The 20,008-nt window shown below is 39.8% G+C and overlaps 1 protein-coding gene across 2 annotated transcripts in view; it reads right to left on the bottom strand.

The window, feature by feature from the left end:
• The window catches only part of LOC133554653 (semaphorin-3F-like), a 57,878-nt gene that overhangs the window by 12,602 nt on the left and 25,268 nt on the right, over positions 1–20,008 (bottom strand). For both annotated transcript variants that reach the window (XM_061903634.1, XM_061903635.1), the window contains 9 exons: positions 16,372–16,434; positions 16,164–16,283; positions 15,878–15,971; positions 15,670–15,789; positions 15,389–15,534; positions 15,186–15,300; positions 15,035–15,104; positions 14,806–14,950; positions 14,506–14,728 (listed from right to left, as the gene is read on the bottom strand). In XM_061903634.1, coding sequence (XP_061759618.1) covers positions 14,506–14,728; positions 14,806–14,950; positions 15,035–15,104; positions 15,186–15,300; positions 15,389–15,534; positions 15,670–15,789; positions 15,878–15,971; positions 16,164–16,283; positions 16,372–16,434 — 1,096 coding nt within the window. The remainder of the gene's footprint in view (positions 1–14,505; positions 14,729–14,805; positions 14,951–15,034; positions 15,105–15,185; positions 15,301–15,388; positions 15,535–15,669; positions 15,790–15,877; positions 15,972–16,163; positions 16,284–16,371; positions 16,435–20,008) is intronic.

The following is a 20,008-nucleotide window of genomic DNA, read 5'->3' as shown; positions in this document are numbered from 1 at the left end:
ATAATAAAACAATTGAACACCTCGAAAAAAAGAATTGACAGTCTAGAACAGTACACAAGAATGGAGGATGTCATCATGTCTGGGCTGGATGTCAATCCTTGTTTTTACGCCAAAGCCATACAGGGAGGCAGAAATGTTAGCATGGATACCGGGGACGAGGAGCCACAAACACTGGAGAATTAAGTGTTGCAGTTTTCAACCATAAAAACATCTGAATAGATGCAAAAACCTCTCAACGTGCCATACCCTTCCTTGAATAGATCAATCAAAACCTGCTGTGATTCTACGTTTTGTTAACCAGAAGTCCTAAATTGAATTACTGAAGCAAGAAAAAAATTAAAGAATCTGACGTCTACCGAAATGAACACCTAACCAAAAAACGCAGCGATTGCTCGTGAGGCACGCATTCTGAAATACATACTGTATGTACAATGAAGCCTAAGGGAGTTACTCTACTAAGTTAAAGTTAAGTTAAAGTACCAATGATTGTCACACACACACTAGGTGTGGCAAAATTATTCTCTGCATTTGACCCATCACCCTTGATCAGACCTTGGGAGGTGAGGGGAGCAGTGGGTAGCAGCGGTGGCCACGCCCGCTAATCATTTTTGGTGGTTTAACCCCCAATTCCAACTCTTGATGCTGAGTGCCAAGCAGGGAGGTAATGGGTCCCATTTTTATAGTCTTGGTATGACTCGGCTGGGTATTGAACTCACAACCTACCAATCTCAGGACGGACACTCTAACCGCTATTCCACTTATAATACCTTTAAAACAACATCCAAACACCCCTATTATGGTTTTATATACATGGTGGAAGTAAAACGTAATGTATTAACGGGCACATTTGTAATAACATTTACTATTTAAGTATTTTGCTGATTTTAAGCGTACTCAGCGCATTATTTTTAAAAACGCATTGCAACGTTCTCTTTTTCCCCTAACAACGTCTCTCTTTACCACTCACTGTAGACTTCATGAGAACCAACAGACATAATAAAACATAACTTACTGTACAACGTCTGAAGTCATTAGGACGCCGACTGATTGAATCATGTTATAATTCCGTTTAGATAAAAAATTATTCAGAATGACTCATAATATACCCAAAATGTTGTTATTTTTTTGTATTTAAGAAATTAATTACTATAATGTTATGTCTTTCCTCATGCATTTTCTCATTCCAGGCGCACAAAAGCGCACAGAACTAAGTGTCAGACTGCATATGTTTCTGTTGTCCAGATTGTGATTTAGAAAAAGTGTAACACATTATAGATGTGTACTGCTGGTTCAACACAACGCACACAGGTAGGGGGAAAATAACATGAATGTGTAGTAAATGACAGTGTCATTGTGGTAAAAGGTGCAAATACACGCAGAATCCCCAGTTAAATAAGGCTGTCTGCACTATTTTTTAAATGCACACGCAGTGTTAGTAGATCGCACGCAACACGCCCACTCATAGTACATGCTATTTTTTTTTTTGCATATGATCCCCCTGGATGAGATAGACAAAGTAGCAGGGTAAAGTCTCTTAGGCTGCTGTCCCTGTATCCTAACTCCAGATAAGTGAAAGAAGATGAATGGTTGGTTCAAAAGTGGAATAAGAACCACATAGCAATCTCCCTTACTCCCTTGGCTCAGCCATTGTTTACTTTCTTTGTTTTTTCCAAGGATATACACTTTCACAAGGCTGTCACTGACGACAAGCCATAGACTGTCTCTGATGATTTCCTGATATTATTGTAAATCCTACATTCTTTATTTTTGTACAAATGATTGCTGTTACGGGACGATTAATGCTCTGCTGTGTGTGTTTGTGTGTGTGTGTGTGCGTGGGTGTGTGTGTGTGCATGCCGTTCAGGGAGTATCTGTGATTACCCTCAAAAATTGGGCTTTATCGCAGGTTGTACTGTATTTTTATGTTTGGCAAACTTCTCTCTTCAATGTGGTTTAAAATTAATATGTCGACTTGTAAACAGCTGCGTCAACTAGATCAGCACGAGCACAACTATAAGTGTTTGTGTAACTTTAGTTCCATCTACACAAGGTTGTAATAAATACAAAAAAACAGAGGTTTTTCCTTTAAACTGTAACTGAAACTGAGGTTAGTGTAGCAAATTATACACGTACATTAATACAAATACACACACATGTACGTATACATACATACATACATACTGTACATACATACATACATACATACATATACATACACATCACATATACTGAACAAAAATATAAAAGCAACACTTGTTTTTGATCCCATTTTTCATGAGTTGAACTCAAAACTTTTACTATATACACAAAATACCTATTCTTCTCAAATATTGTTCACAAATCTGTCTAAATCTGTGTTAGTGAGCACTTCTTTGCCAAGATAATACATCCCACCTCACAGGTGTGGTATATTAAGATGCTGATTAAACAGCGCGATTACCATGAATTGATTAATCTGGACCCCGACTTAAGCATGTTGAAAAACTTATTCGGGTGTTACCATTTAGTGGTCAATTGTACGGAATATGTATTGTACTGTACAATCTACTAATAAAAGTTTCAATCAATCAATCAATCAACGAATCAATCAATTGCACAAGTGTGCCCTAGGCTGCCCACGATATAAGGTCACTCTAAAATGTGCAGTTTTGCTTTATTGGGGGTTTAAGAAAGCAGTATCTGGTGTGACCACAATTTGCCTCACGCAGTGCCACACATCTCCTTCGCATAGACTTGATCAGGTTGTTGATTGTGGCCTGTGGAATGTTGGTCCACTCATCTTCAATGGCTGTGCCAAGTTGCTACATATTGGCAGGAACTGGAACACACTGTCGTATACGTGCTCAATGGGAGACATGTCCGGTGACTATGCTGGGCTTACAATAACGTTTCAGCTTCCAGGAATTGTGTAAAGATTCTTGCAACATAGGGCCCTGCATTGTCATGCTGCAACATGAGGTGATGGTGCAATCTACTAATAAAAGTTTTAATCAATCAATCAAAAAGTCTCGAGTGAACGGCACAACAATGGGACTCAGGATCTGGTCATGGTATCTCTGTGCATTCAAAATACCATCAATAAAATGCTCTTGCGTTTGTTGCCCAAAACATGCACCTGCCCATACCACAACCCCACCTCCACAATGGACCACTCGATTCACAATGTTGACATCAGCAAACCGCACACGCAGTCTGCCATCTGCCCTGAAAAGTGAAAACCGGGATTCATCCGTGTAGAGAACACCTTTCCAACGTGCCAGACGTCATCGAATGTGAACATTTGCTCACTCAAATTGGTTACAATGACAAACTGCTCTTCGTCCCAATGAGGACGGCAAGCATGCAGATTAAGTTTTTATCAGGATGTGGAGGTCCTGGGCTGTTGTGGTTACACGTGGTCTGCAGTTGTGAGGCCGGATGGATGTACTGACAAATTATCTGAAACGCCTTTGGAGATGGCTTATGGTAGCGAAATGAACATTCAATACACAGGCAATAACACTGCCGGACATTCCTGCATTTAGCATGCCAACAGCATGCCCCCACAAAACCTACAACATCTAAAGCATTGTGCTGTGTGATTAAACAGCACATAATAGTTTGGCCTTTTATTGTGGGCAGCTTAAGGAACACCTGCGCAATAGTCATGCTGTTTAATCAACATCTTGATATGCCACACCTGTGAGGTGGGATGGATTATCTTGGCAAAGAAGAAATGCTCACAAACGCAGAGTTCAACTCAGATTCAGACAGAATTGATTTTGACTCATGAAAAACGAGAGCAAAAACATAAGTGATGCGTTTATATTTTTGTTCTGTGTATATATATATATATATACACAGAACAAAAATATAAACGCATCACTTATGTTATATATATATATATATATATATATATATATATATATATATATATATATATATATATACACACACACACACACACACACACACACATACTGTATATATTAAGTTTTATTTGTACAGTACTTTTTATAAAAAAATGTAGCACAGAGTGCTTTACATTCAAAAACATAAAACCTACCGTTTTCATGATATAATCGCAAGTTGAAAGTCAAACAACCCCACCCGTAGTTTTTTTTTCTTTCCTTCTTTCTCTCTCTCTCTCTCTCTCTCTCTACCACACACATGCACACACAATAAATGTGTATATGTATATAAATATAAAATGTTTCATTGCCGCAATTAAGAGCTATAAATAAAATCAAAAAAGGTCATTTTATTTCTCATTAATGTACACGCAGCACTGCATTTGACAGAAAAAACGGAAATGTTTGCAAATTTAATAAAAAAAATCACATGTACATTAGTATACAGACCCTTTGCGCAATACTTTGTTAACGCACCTTTGGCAGCAATTACAGCCTCAAGTCATTTTGAATATGATGCCACAAATTTGGCACACCTATCTTTGGGAAGCTTCACCCATTCCTCTTTGCAGCACCTCTCATGCTCCTTCAGATTGAATAGAAAGCTTTGGTTTTCATCCAGGATGTCTCTGTACATTGTCATATTCATCTTAGTCTAGTCATGTAGGTGACCATGAACCCGATAGTCTCTCCGTCAGAGCTACATCATTCCTCTGTGGAGAGAGGACAACCATCTCTGCAGCAATCTACCAATCAGGCCCTGTATGTAGTGTATGTAGGGGCCAAACGGAAGCCATTTTCTTGTAAAAGTTTCCCAAAATGCACCTTAAAAAGACTCTTAAACCATGACAAACACAATTCTTTGGTGTGATAAAACAAAGAGTGAACTCTGTCGTGAATCCCAGGCATCATGTTAGGAGGACACTTGGCACCGCTGATCACCAGGCCAATACCATCCCTACAGTGAAGCATGGTGGTGGCAGCATGATGCTGTGGGAATGTTTTCAGCCGTAAGAACTGGGAGACTTGTTAAGATAAGAGGAACTACGTATAGAAACAAACTGGACAAAACCAACACTTCCCAACCAACCTGATGGAGCTCGACAGTGCTGCAAAGAGGAATGGGCAAAGAAGATTGGTGTGGCATCATATCAAAAAATACTTGAGGCTGTAATTTCTGCCAAAGGTGCATCAACAAAGTATTTAGCAAAGGGGGAATACTTATGTACATGTGATTTTTGTATTATTATTTTTTTTATAAATCTGCAAATACACATTTCTGTCAAGATGGGGTGCTAAGCAATGTTCCCTCTAATTGTTCATGTGTGTGAGCAAACACAAAAACTCCCTGAGCATTCAGTGGAGCACATGTGAGCAACAGGGAGAATTCACAATGAAGCTGAATGTGATGCCACCCATGAGCCATGAACATTCAGCAAAGTGCAAAATATGCAACCAACAAGCAAAAAGAACTGAAATATTTTCACACTGTAAATCACTCAAAGGTGATAGGGGACTTAAATAAAGGCCAAGCCAAAAAGCATATTTGGATGCCATTTTAACATTCAAAGTATGTTGTCAAAGTTTATTGAAGTTAACCAGCTACAGAGCCACTCAAATTTGGACTTTCTAGCAATGAGTGAAACTTGGTTACACGATAATATCCCAACCAGCATGATCAATGTTCCTGGTTACACATGTCACAGAAAAGATAGTCAAAATAGAAAAGGAGGTGGAGTTCTTTTTTATATCAGAGAGGGATTTAAATGCTCTATTATTGAAGCTAAAACATTTGGGATTGAATGTCTGGTTTTGAATGTTGTTCTATAATTTACAATGACAATTTAACTTTATAGTTTTATATAATCCACCCTCTCATGGTACATCCTTTTATTGTGATTTTGATGAAATGCTGAAACAATTTAACCTAAAAAATGAAGCTCATTCACCTAAGAGACTAGACGTATAAGATTTCATGGGATTTAGCGATTAGGAGTGACAGATTGTTTGGTAAATTTATTGGATGTTCTATATGTTATAGTTATTTGAATGACTCATAATATGTTACGTTAACATACAGTACCAGGCACGTTCTCAGTTGGTTATTTATGCGTCATATAACGTACACTTATTCAGCCTGTTTTTCACTATTCTTTATTTATTTTAAATTGCCTTTCAAATGTCTATTCTTGGTGTTGGGTTTTATCAAATAAATTTCCCCCAAAAATGCGACTTATACTCCAGTGCGACTTATATATGTTTTTCCCCTTCTTTTTTATGCATTTTCGGCAGCGACTTGTACTCCGAAAAATACGGTGGTATCAAAACATAAATTGCGTCAATTTTGGAAAAATCCAACCAGATTTACTAGAAGTAGCCAAACCTTACTAGATTTGATATTTACAAACAAACCAGAATGTGTCGCTAAAACATATAATTTTGTAACCGGTTTGTCAGATCAAAATATGACCCTAGCGGCAAGAAAACTGACTAAGAAACGGTTTGCGGATTTCTTTTCTATGCAATGTTAATAAAGAAAAAAAGGGCAATTCCAAAGCATACACTTCCCCACATTGAAAATGAATTGAAAAACATTAAATGGGATGATGTAATTCAAATTTAAAATGTAGATCAATGCTGTGATCAATTAACTGAAATTTGATCAAATATTATTCAGAAATGCACCTGTACTCTAAAAAAACAATTGAAAATATATATAAAACCATATGTTTGCCCTGGATAAACAATGCCATTATTTGACTTATGAAAACGCGGGACTTAGCACTGAAAATATCTTTAAAAACTAAGCTACAAACAGATATACTGGTTTTTAAAGGAATAAGAAATAAAGTGGTTTGTGAACTGAGAAAGTCTCAGTCTTTTTACTTCATGCAAATGTTTGAAGAGTTTAAAGTAAATACTTCACTGATTTTGAGACATCAATAAATTAACCAATTGCACATCTACTTAAGGAAATTATATATTTAAAATAAATGTTAATAGAATGTTTAGTAATGATTTTTTTCAGAAACTGCAAATTAATTTAGTTCATGTTTTTTCTAATTCTGTTCAACAAATTGCAGTCAGTTTTATCCCAACATATCCCAAGACAATGCAATGATACGGAAGATTCACAATCATCTTTCCACATAAGACTGGCTAATCAAAACAAGATACATGAAAGTATTAGCCATCTGAACAATTCAAAATCCATCCATCCATCCATTTTCTACCGCTTATTCCCTTTGGGGTCAATTCAAAATCAAAATATATATTTAATATGGACACCTCTTTAATAAAAAAAACATGCTACAATATTATCAATATTATCGAAATGTGTAGTGAAGCCCCTGTTGCCATTATATTAACAAACACTAAATATATTTGACCAAAAATCAATGAAACATCATCACTGCTATAGTGCCCAAAAATATAACATGAATGTTTATTTATATAGCCCCAAATCACAAATGTCTCAAATCATTACGACTACAACATCCTCGGAAGAACCCACAAAAGGGCAAGGAAAACTCACACCCAGTGGGCAGGGAGAATTCACATTCAGTGGGACGCCAGTGACAATGCTGACTATGAGAAACCTTGGAGAGGACCTCAGATGTGGGCAACCCCCCCCCTCTAGGGGACCGAAAGCAATGGATGTCGAGCGGGTCTAACATGATACTGTGAAAGTTCAATCCATAGTGGCTCCAAGACAGCAGTGAGAGTCCCGTCCACAGGAAACCATCTCAAGCGGATCAGCAGCGTAGAGATGTCCCCAACCGATACAGGCGAGCGGTCCAACCTGGGTCCCGACGAGCGGTCCATCCTGGGTCTCGACTCTGGACAGTCAGTACTTCATCCATGGTCATCGGACCGGACCCCCTCCACAAGGGAGGGGGGGGACATAGGAGAAAGAAAAGAAGCGGCAGATCAACTGGTCTAAAAAGGAGGTCTATTTAAAGGCTAGAGTATACAGATGAGTTTTAAGATGAGACTTAAATGCTTCTACTGAGGTAGCATCTCGAACTGTTACCGGGAGGGCATTCCAGAGTACTGGAGCCCGAACGGAAAACGCTCTATAGTCCGCAGACTTTTTTTGAGCTCTAGGAATCACTAATAAGCCGGAGTCTTTTGAACGCAGATTTCTTGCAGGGACATACGGTACAATACAATCGGCAAGATAGGCTGGAGCTAGACCGTGTAGTATTTTATACGTAAGTAGTAAAACCTTAAAGTCACATCTTAAGTGCACAGGAAGCCAGTGCAGGTGAGCCAGTACAGGCGTAATATGATCAAACTTTCTTGTTCTTGTCAAAAGTCTAGCAGCCGCATTTTGTACCAACTGTAATCTTTTATGCTAGACATGGGGAGACCCGAAAATAATACGTTACAGTAATCGAGACGAGACGTAACAAACGCATGGATAATGATCTCGGCGTCTTTAGTGGACAAAATGGAGCGAATTTTAGCGATATTACGGAGATGAAAGAAGGCCGTTTTAGTAACGCTTTTAATGTGTGACTCAAAGGAGAGAGTTGGGTCGAAGATAATACCCAGATTTTTTACAGAGTCACCTTGTTTTATTATTTGGTTGTCAAATGTTAAAGTTGTATTATTAAATAGAGGTCGGTGTCTAGCAGGACCGATAATCAGCATTTCCGTTTTTTTGGCATTAAGTTGCAAAAAGTTAGCGGACATCCATTGTTTAATTTCATTAAGACACGCTTCCAACTGACTACAGTCCGGCGTGTTGGTCAGCTTTAGGGGCATGTAAAGTTGGGTGTCATCAGCATAACAGTGAAAGCTAATACCGTATTTGCGTATGACGTCACCTAGCGGCAGCATGTAGATGCTGAAGAGTACAGGGCCAAGGACCGAACCCTGGGGAACTCCACACGTTACCTTAACATAGTCCGAGGTCACACTGTTATAGGAGACGCACTGCATCCTATCAGTAAGATAAGAGTTAAACCATGACAGGGCTGAGTCTGACATACCAATTCGTATTTTGATACGCTCTAATAAAATATTATGATCGACGGTATCGAAAGCAGCGCTAAGATCGAGGAGCAGCAACATAGATGACGCATCAGAGTCCATCGTTAGCAATAGATCATTAGTCAATTTTGCGAGGGCTGTCTCAGTCGAGTGATTTGCCCTGAAACCGGATTGAAAGGTTTCACATAGATTGTTAAACGCTAAGTGCTCATTTAGCTGCTCTGCAACAATTTTTTCGAGGATTTTCGAAATAAAGGGAAGGTGAGACACCGGTCGGTAGTTTACCATGAGGTCAGGATCGAGGTTAGGTCTTTTAAGGAGAGGATGAATAACCGCTTTTTTGAATGCAACGGGAACAGTGCCCGAGGAAAGTGATAAGTTTATAATATTTAGCACTGATGGACCTAATAATACAAAAAGCTCCTTGATAAGTTTCCCAGGAAGTGGGTCAAGTAAACATGTTGTTTGTTTTATTCCATTTACACGTTGTAACAATCCTTCTAATGTTATTTCATCAAAACGAGAGAAACTATTTTGGATATTTGCAGTATCCGCCGTATATACAATCGTATCTGTGTTACTATAACCCCGTTGTAGCTGGGACGCATTGTCTTTAATCTCCTTTCTAATAAGTTCAATTTTCTTATTAAAGAACTTCATAAAGTCATCTGCCGAATGGGTGGAGCTACTGGAAGGAGTCCCTTGTTGGGTTAGCGATGCTACTGTACTAAACAAAAATTTTGGATCGTTTTTATTAATGCGGATGAGATTTGAGTAATAATTAGTTTTAGCTAAGGTAAGCATGCGTTTATAAGTTATTAAACTATCACTCCATGCTTGATGGTGCACCTCAAGTTTAGTCGTGCGCCATTTGTGTTCCAGCTTTCTACATAATAATTTCTGAGCTCTAGTTTCTTCAGTAAACCATGGCGTATGCCTTTTTGGAGCCTTTTTTAACTTCAGCGGTGCTATACTATCAATGGTTTCGCGCAGGGCGTTGTTAAAGTTGTTAGTGAGGTTATCAATAGAGCCCACATACTTTGGGAACGGTGCCATTACCGAGGGCAGTAGGTCCGCAAGAGTCGTCGTTGTGGCAGCATTAATGTTGCGGCTGCTATAGCAGTTATTATTATTATTAGCTTGCCGAACATGAGTCTGAACTTCGAATTTTATAAGGTAATGATCGGACATTACTTTAGTATACGGGAGTATCATAATTTTGGAGACGGTGATACCTCTGACAAGCACTAGGTCTATCGTATTACCGCTGCGATGCGTCGGTTCATTTATTATTTGTGTAAGACCACAGCTATCAATTATAGTCTGGAGCGCCACGCACGGTGGGTCCAATGGGGTATTCATATGGATATTAAAGTCCCCCATTATAATTATATTATCGGCGTGCGTCACTAGATCAGCAACAAACTCTGAGAATTCACTAATAAAGTCCGAATAGGGCCCTGGGGGGCGGTAGATAACGGCCAGGCACAGAGGCAGAGGTGTGGCAGACTTCATAGAAAGCACCTCAAACGATTTATATTTATTATTTAAGTTAGGACTAAAGTTAAAGTTTTCGTTGTATATTAGTGCGAGACCCCCTCCCCTTTTGAGGTGACGGGCAATATGCGCATTCGTATAGTTAGGAGGGGATGCCTCATTTATCGCAAAAAAGTCGTCTGGTTTAAGCCAGGTTTCGCTAAGACCGATGACGTTAAGGTTGTTGTCTCTAATGACCTCATTGACTAATAACGTTTTGGGAGACAAAGATCTGATGTTTAGAAAGCCCATATTATAGGTAGTGGGCTGTTTTAAGGAGTTGTTGATAAAATTATCCGTAGTAGCAATATTAATAATGTTGCGTTTATTATGCGCAGTGTACTTAAAATAATTACGACCATATCTAGGAATTGATATGACGGGAATTTTCAGATTGTCTACTTGGCGCTGCGATAAACTGAACGCATCATAATTTGCCACCTCAGTAGAACGCATGTCTAACTCTGACGTAGTCATAGACACAGTAGAAAAAACATTTTGTGAGTTGTGTATTATTCTACGAAAATTGCTATGTGTACAGGGATCATCCAGCCTCGCACTGGCTAGTTCTAACTTAACTGACTCCATACCCAGGCTAGCAGGCTCTGTAATTGCCTGTGACCGGGCTTGCTCTAGTGCAGTTAGTCAAATGTGGCTCAATGCGAAGTCTATGTTCCGAGACAAGAGGATAGCGCCTTCCTGGTTAGGGTGAAGGCCGTCTCTCCTCAGCAAGCCAGGTTTGCCCCAGAAAGAGGGCCAATTATCAATAAACGTAAATCCCTGTTGTCTGCAGAAGCTATCCAGCCACCTGTTAAGAGAGACTAATCTGCTATATCTCTCATCATTGCCTCTCCCAGGCAGGGGGCCAGAGACAATTACTCGATGCCTGGACATCTTTCTGGCGAGATTACAAGCCCTGGCTATGTTTCTCTTTGTAATCTCTGATTGTCTCATCCTAACGTCATTGGAGCCAACGTGTATTACTATATTCGCATAACTAGTGGTGCGGTTAGCCTGCCGTACGTGTTTACTAGACCTGTTGCGAGTTAGCTCCCTAAGATTAGCTTCAATGTCAGGTGCTCTGCCCCCGGGAATACACTTAATTGTGGCTGGTTTGCTAAGCTTTATGTTTCGGGTGATGGAGTCCCCTATGACTAAAGTGTGGTGCCCGGTAGACTGGGGTGTAGGACTAGCTAAAGGGCTAAATCTATTATGCCTCTCAACCGGTACACCGTAGCTTGTAGGCCGATTAGGGCTGCTACAAGCTGGGCTAGTTAGCTCGCTACAGCTAACGCTAGCAGATGTGTCTGCAACATCTAAAGTTACGAAATTACACTGCTCTAACTGGCGGACACGGCTCTCTAGCAAAGCCAACCTATCCATGAGTAAAGTGCACGAAGCGCAGGAAGCCATACTCACAGAAACTTTCCGTCGCCGAGTGGGGTGCCAGCTGTCTTCGGGAAGTGGTGGTCACGGTGGCGGGAGAGAAGCTTCCTTCAGCATGATGAGTTTTGATAATTTTATACATTTCTTATTTTTAAAAGCTATTTTTAAGTGTCTTGATGGATTAGCCTCTGATGTGATGTGTAAAGAAATCCAAAGATACAGTAGTGAAGGTGTGCCGGACGACTCCGGGTCAGTCTGTGTTCTCAGTGAAGGCCTCACATATGTGGAACTCTCTGCCACTGGAGTTAAATTCACAGTCGGACATTAAACGTTTCTCCACAAAACTGAAGAAGTGGCTTAAGGAAAATGAGAAGTGTGAGCACTAGAACCAATTATTTTTTATGTATTTTTATTTTGTACTTGTCTTAATCGTTTTGTGTTTTTTATTTTTCTCCATTTTTCGTTAAAAAGCCTAACTAGAGACGAGGGTTGCAAATTAGCCTGCGGCTAGAAGTCTTAAGTACTTTGACATCGGTTACCTATGGGTAGCAATGTTTGATTGTACTGTGCCTGTCAAATAAATAAAAATATTAAAAAAACAAAAACAAAAAAAACATCAGACTGCACTCTTTGGCCACACCAGCAGCACACCTGTCCCAAAGCTGACTTATTTACAATTTAAATGTTTTATTTTAATAATCAAAAGGTCTAGTTTTGGAAATCATTTGAGAGAGAGAGAGAGAGAGAGAGAGAGAGAGAGAGAGAGAGAGAGAGAGAGAGAGAGAGAGAAGTTTTATTTTTTTACTATGTTTTTGTTGTGGTTATGGCCGACAAACAGTTTTGCTCAATAGAGTGATGGATGGAATTCCTGCCCTCTTTAAAGCGTCTCTACAGACGTAATAATTTAACAGTGTTGACGAACATTGTTTTCTCTGTTATGGCCGCTTGACGTCACTTGTTACTTACAGTTGCATTGCAAAATCATACAGAACAAATTGTTATGTTTATTTTGTTTTATAGTTCAGATGGGATTTGATTTTGTGCGCAACATAGATGTGCTGTGCACATTAGCCGTGTGAGCAATGCGCAATTGCGCAGGCGCCCACCTTAGAGGGAGCGTTGGTGCTGAGTGTATATTAATGAGAAATAGAATTAACTTATTTTAGCAAGTGGCCGCAATGAAACAAAAAGTTTAAAATGTATATATATATGTACACACATAAACAAATGTATACACATACACACAAATATATAATATAAACATATATATACACATATACATACATGTATACACATGTACACACATATATAAATATATATAAATTAGGGCTGTTAAAGTAATGTTTTAAAGGCCTACTGAAACCCACTACTACCGACCGCGCAGTCTGATAGTTTATACATCAATGATGAAATCTTAACATTGCAACACATGCCAATACGGCCGGTTTAGTTTACTAAATTGCAATTTTAAATTTCCCGTGAGGTATCCTGTTGAAAACGTCGCGGAATGATGACGCGTGCGCATGAAGTCTCGGGTTGTAGCGGACATTTTTTTTCAGCCCGATCCAAGCTATAAGTAGTCTGCTTTAATCGCATAATTACACAGTATTCTGGACATCTGTGTTGCTGATTTTTTTGCAATTTGTTCGATTAACAATGGAGAACTCAAGATGGAGGTGGGAAGCGGTGCACTGCAGCTGCCTTTAGCATCACAAACACAGCCAGCGTTTACTTGTTTAAAATTCCCGAAGGTGAAGCTTTACTAATAACATCTGAATCGCTCTCACTGCCCTCGCCTTTTCTTTTTATAAACTTTTTTATTTTCTAGTCCTTCACTGTCATTGTCCTCATCCACAAATCTTTCATCCTCGCTTAAATTAATGGGGAAATTGTCGCTTTCTCGGTCCGAATCGCTCTAGCTGCTGGTGGCTATGATTGTAAACAATGTGAGGATGTGAGGAGCTCTACAACCAGTGACGTCCTGCGCACATCGTCTGCTACTTCCGGTACAGGCAAGGCTTTTTTATTAGCGACCAAAAATTGCGAACTTTATCGTCGATGTTCTCTACTAAATCCTTTCAGCAAAAATATGGCAATATCGCGAAATGATCATGTATGACACAAAGAATGGACCTGCTATCCCTGTCTGAATAAGAAAATCTCATTTCAGTAGGCCTTTAACTCATGTTATTAATAACGAACAATTATCGCATTAATCATGTATTTACGCAGCAGATTAATCGCGCAATTTATGTTTACTATACATATTCTATATTCCAAAATACACTTCGACGGGACTTTAGGAAAAACTTTCACCAAGTTTTGGGCAAAATAATTAGGCACAGTCAAATAAAAAATTTCAAATTTTTTCATGATGAATCCAAATTCAAGAATGTGATCATCTGATTTTTTTAAGATACATACATACTCGCACCCACACCCACACCCATACACACCCACACAATTAACTTTATTAAATGCAGTCTACTTTTGGTCCCTGGTCAAATAATTTTTAGGCCAATGTGCCCCCCTGTCAAAGATTGTACACCCCTAATGTGCAGTATTCTCTTTTTATGGCAAAAGTTCAACTCATCAGATAAATTCCAGTTATATTATTTGGTTGGGGGACATTAGTGAAAAATGCAATATTTTAGATGGTGTTCCTAGCAGGCAAATATCATTTTCAGTCTCTCACCTGTGCCCAAGAAGAGCACCTGGTAGCGTCCATCCACTGCGTCCACCTGATCCACCACCATTGCAGTGTAACGGTAGTCCACGCCAGTTCTCACCACTAGGGGGCGGCGGTGGATGGGGTACACAGGGTGGAACATGAGGGGGTGGGCCCGGATGAAATTGACAGCCTCATCCGAGAAGTTCTTGGAGGAGCGGATACCAGGGGTGAAGGTTCCTCCTGGACACTGAATAAGAAGGAAGAGGTTTGTTTGTGTCTTTTGTCAAAGTGTACTTAACAGGCGACAAAGTGGCTGGGACGCACTGTTCCTGGCCGCGGATACGGAATCTTGCCGTTGTACACTGTCCATTGGTAATTATGGCCGTGTTTATGGGCAAAGGGCCCGTTGAAAACGTTGCGGATGTCAGCCATTGAGTAGACACAGACTGCTGAGCCCTTGAACACAGACCTTGAACACAAACAAGAAAAGGTGAAGAGAGGCTGCTTGCATCTGAGATGAAAATGTAAAAAATCATTTGATGAAACTGCTCACCCTGCTGTAGTGAAGAGAGCAAACACCAACGGGTTTCGTTCATCCTGTGTCGGCTGAATAAATACATCACCTGCAGGACAAAGAGCCCACAAATCAATAACAGAGCAGCTGCTGTAAAAATGCAATCACGCTTTTGTCACTGTGGCCTCACGCAGTTCATCAAATCGTGTCTCCACTCCATCTTCTCCTATCACCGAGCAGATAAGACGAGCTTTAAGGAACGTCGTCCAGCGGCTCACCAGAGATTTCTGGCCTCCTTCATCATTCTGGACACAAAATAAATGAGGTCGTGGTTCTCTGCGTCCAGCGCAGCAATTTGCAATACACGATAAAAAAACAAATTTTTGTACTCACCAGACACACTCTCCCTACCCTGGCTAAGACATTAGGGCTTGCACCGCCGCTGGAGTCTAAAGTTTTCTCGCGGAAGAAGAAGTAGAGCTTGTCATCATTCCTCTCTGCGCTGTCAGGGATCTGCTGAATCTGAACAAACACTGGCTCTGGAGGAAAAAAAGCAGATAAGCAGGAAGACGATTTAGATGAGTGCCGGTTAAGCAAAAAAAGACAAGTACCACAACATGGGGAAGGTATACCTCTGCGTACGCGCACACACGGAGACGCACGCTATTACTCACCGTTCAGCCACCTGGAATCATATTGCTCCGTCCTGATGACGCTTCTTCCGCCCATTGTCCTAAACAGTGCCGCATCCGTGCTCATGAAATCAATATGGACACCCGCATACAGGTTACCATCTAAATAGGGCACATTAAAAAACGACATTGAAATACAAACTTTTAAAAATATTTTCTTGTTTTTCTGCTGGTCTTTAAACAATCGTACCAATAAGAACTCCAACATTCTCCTGCTTGGGATCATAAGAACATTTTCCCTTCCCAGAGTCCACATACCCAGAGACCAATCGAAACAGGTAGTCCTGCAGAGACAGATTAGACAGTGGAGAGTATGCTTAAAAATAGATCGCTTTAACGTCACAAGGGAGTATAGGAAAATCATAAACAAATCAGTGTCCCAGTTTGTGCTCCTAAAATATTTAGCAGGACAATGCTGCTGATGCTCAAGGAATTTATCCATGAATCCCGCTCAGGGGAACTTTATATGTGTTCACCTCTGCCCTCCAGCCTCTGTTGATGAATGTACAGATGGGTTGGTAAGCTCCCGTTCCACAAGTGTAGAGGTGGGTGCGGTTCCACGGCTCAATCAACCGCACAAAGTTGGCACATTCACCCTGGACAAAGAGCAATGAATTCAAGCATGCTGCTGAAAGAAGCATCCTTTCCATTTTAAAAGAAAAGAATGTAAATACTTGATCCCACCTGTTTTCCCTTTCCAGTCATTTGGCATTCTCCCTTTCTCTTTGTAGATGCTGGCCAATGAATCTGTTTTTTTAAAAACAGCAAAAATTACTGCCTTCTAAGTGTTCAAATTGAAGGACGTACAATAATATGCTTCCAACAAAGTGGGAACTCTTTTGGAAATGCCTTTTTCTGTTCACAATGCACAACCCAACGTACATAGAGACATTTTTAGATGGGTCTGGTGTAGAGGACCTTAATACCATCAAACACCTTAAGTAGGCCAAGGACTCTCAAACTGATAGAGATGAAGCATGGACCCCTTACTTATATATTGTGTAAAAAAATGTGTTTTAAATTAAACAAGTCTAAAAGTTTTTGTAATTTTGCCTATCGTACACAACCATTATGAAACACATGACGGATGGATTTTTTTTTTCATTTTAACTTGTAAATAAACAAATAAGTCAAGAAAATGTCCACTATTTCACCCATAATATCCAATAAGTCACCATTTAAAAACTGACAACAATACTCAATTTACATTTCATGATTTGACTATTAATCATGAAATACTGATGTAGTTATTTAAGCGTGAACTCAAACAAACTATTTGTAGTGGCGCGGTGATCACAAGCCTGTGTACAATTTCAACATGATCAACTGGCGAGGTGTTTCCTCCCTGGAAGTTTTGTATATCAGAAATTATGCATTCCAGCTGGACAGAAGAAGTCTGAGGACGTATTCCGACAAGTTGGTACACTTTGCCAGCCATTTAGGACCCGAAAATGGTGAGAACGACACGAAAAGACGCTTGGACGGCTGCGAACCGATGCAGTGAAAGCTGAAGATCCAGGACCAAATCATCTGCAAAAAGCATAGACTTAATCCTGCAGCCACCAAACCGGATTCCCTTAATGCCCTGACTGCGCCTAGAAATTCTGTCCATAAAAGTTATGAACAGAATTAGTGACAAAGGGCAGCCCTGGCAGAGTCCAACCCTCACTGAAAACAGGTCCGACTTACTGCCGGTAATGCAGACCAAGCCCAAATGGCTTCTCCAAGTCCACAAAGCACATGTAGACTGGTTGGGCAAACTCCCATGCACCCTCAAGGACCCTGCCGAGAGTAGAGAGCTGGTCCATAGTTCCACGACCAGGACAAAAACCACAGTGCTCCTCCTGATCATACGATAGTTGGAACACACCCTCTGGTTCCCTTTCTTAAAGAGAGGAACCACCACCTCGGTCTGCCAACCCAGAGGTACCGCTTGATCTGCGCCCGAGCGAGGGATATCTGTGTCTTCCTTGTTTCTTCATCATAAAGTTCTTTGAGCTGCTCTTTGTCTGATCCTTCACCGAGGACCTGTTTGTCTTGTGAGGCCCTACCAGGGGGCACAGAAGCCCCCGGACAACAAAGCTCCTAGGATCATTGGGACATGCAAACTCCTCTCCCACGATAAGGTGGGAGCTCAGAAAGGAGTATTTAATATTTAGAATTAAAAAAATAAATAACATCCATCGTCATTGTGTTTCATAATGATTGTGAATGATAGGCAGAATTCCAGGCAGTTCCCCTTTAAATGGACCCCATTTGTGTGCAGTATCCACCAGTCTGCCACAAAGAAAATTAAATTAAACAATAGAAAGAAAACAATTACTGATGTGATGAGGTGGCGACTTGTCCAGGGTGTACCCCGCCTTCCGCCCGATTGTAGCTGAGATAGGCGCCAGCGCCCCCCGCGACCGCGAAAGGGAATAAGCGGTAGAAAATGGATGGATGGATGGATGGAGCCATTATCTTGAAACAATAATTTACATCCAACATTGTTTCCTTTACCGTCACGTCACAGTAGTCGTGTTTACTACTTTTGTTGATTCCAGTTGTTAAAATATTGTCCCAAGCTACTCAGTAAAGATAAGCTCCTCTCCCCGTCTCTGATCTTAAAAAGAGCATGGACTGAATGACCACTCCTTTATTTAATGACAATCTCACCCGCGATAGTAAAGAAATACAAAATAAAAGGCAGGGTTAATACTGGTTGCTGTTTATCTTCTCAGAGCTTTTTATGTTGTTCATTCTCACTTCCATGGCACACTGCTGTAAAGTTAACTAAAAAGTAGCATCACTGTGATCAGTGTAGCAACCGACTCCAGATGGCTGCCTTAACTCAAATATAGCGCCATCAAACCACTTTCTATAATTTAAAATACAATTATTTACAATTTAAAGCAAAGGAAACAAATACGCGAATATGCGGGTTTCGCAAATAAAATAAAGGATCAACAGTACAGTCATTCAAAATCAATCGTGACTCTTGTTCACAATTATATTCCGTAATCTTGAAAAAAATCAATAGGGTTCATGCTTAGGTGCAAAAATAATGGTAAATAAATGAGTTACTAACCAGAAAAAGAAAAAAATATGGTGGCCAATTCCAAAGTAAATGTGTCAATCTACAGGGATTTTTTTTATGTACTGTATTTGTAATTCATAGTAAAACCCACAATGCGCAATCACAATAAACAAGTTTACTTTTAGGTTCACCAAATGAATGTGAAGGTTCCTGTGATTCCTGGCGGAAGAAAAGAGGAGAATGTTTTTAATACAAACATCTGGTTTCCGGTTTTTTGTATTACTCACTAAAATGTGCTTCATTTCTTTTGGTCTTTGAGCTGATTTAATTTTATTTTGGGCTTAGGCCTGAAACCAAACTGCAATGATCTCATATTATGTCAGATAACTCTAGAGTAGTCAATAAAAACACTACTTAAAACATTTTGGTGATGTTTGTAACCATATGCTTAAGGTCAGTGGAGTTAATGGAAAAAAAAACTTTGTTAACAAGGAATGTGTTTTGCACTTGAAACAAACAACCAATGACAAAAAACAGTCCATTACTTCCTGGTTTGAAAACATTACAATGTTTTTTTGGGGATATGTCAAAGGCTGAAAAAGGTGGGAAATTGCTAGTTACATTTTATCCATTTCCATTTTCTACCGCTTGTCCCTTTCGGGGTCGCGGAGGGTGCTCTCAGCTGCATTCGGGCAGTAGGCACATTTTATGAGAGAGTGTATTTGATCTTGTTTAAAGCACTTTTTTTAAAATTTTGCCCATTATCAACAATCCTTATATGAGACAAAAACAGCTCTGCACAGTAAAAAAAAACTGCTATCAAGAGGCCAATAACAATGCAGTAAATGAACAGCTAACATTCAATAAAAGTGTTAACATTTTACATACGTATATTTTGTAAGTATGTATATAATGTATCAGGCACATTCAGGATAACATCTAATACTTACATTATTTTGGTCACTTTAAAAAGCAAACTGCACTTTTGTAATTATGCCCACAATCCACAATTCTTATGAGAGACGAGAACACACAACTTTCCCTTTTCTCTGTGTATTAAATAGTGAAAAACTGTAAGTATGAGGTGGTTAACGATGACGATAATTGGAATCAACTATTCCATCGATATAAAAAAGCTCCAAAAACCTCGAACAATGCTCCATTTACCTGTCATGACCTGCATATTAACAACGCTATAGCTACATAGTTATTGTAAGCGCTAACAACAAAAAACTGCCTTTCTGACGTAGCAACAGCGCATTGCTCCGCACTCAAAATACAAAAGGAGAACAATTTAGATGT

This window comes from Nerophis ophidion, linkage group LG06 (assembly GCF_033978795.1).
Source record: "Nerophis ophidion isolate RoL-2023_Sa linkage group LG06, RoL_Noph_v1.0, whole genome shotgun sequence".
Taxonomy (NCBI): domain Eukaryota; kingdom Metazoa; phylum Chordata; class Actinopteri; order Syngnathiformes; family Syngnathidae; genus Nerophis; species Nerophis ophidion.
This window is presented reverse-complemented; position numbering and strand designations above follow the sequence as displayed.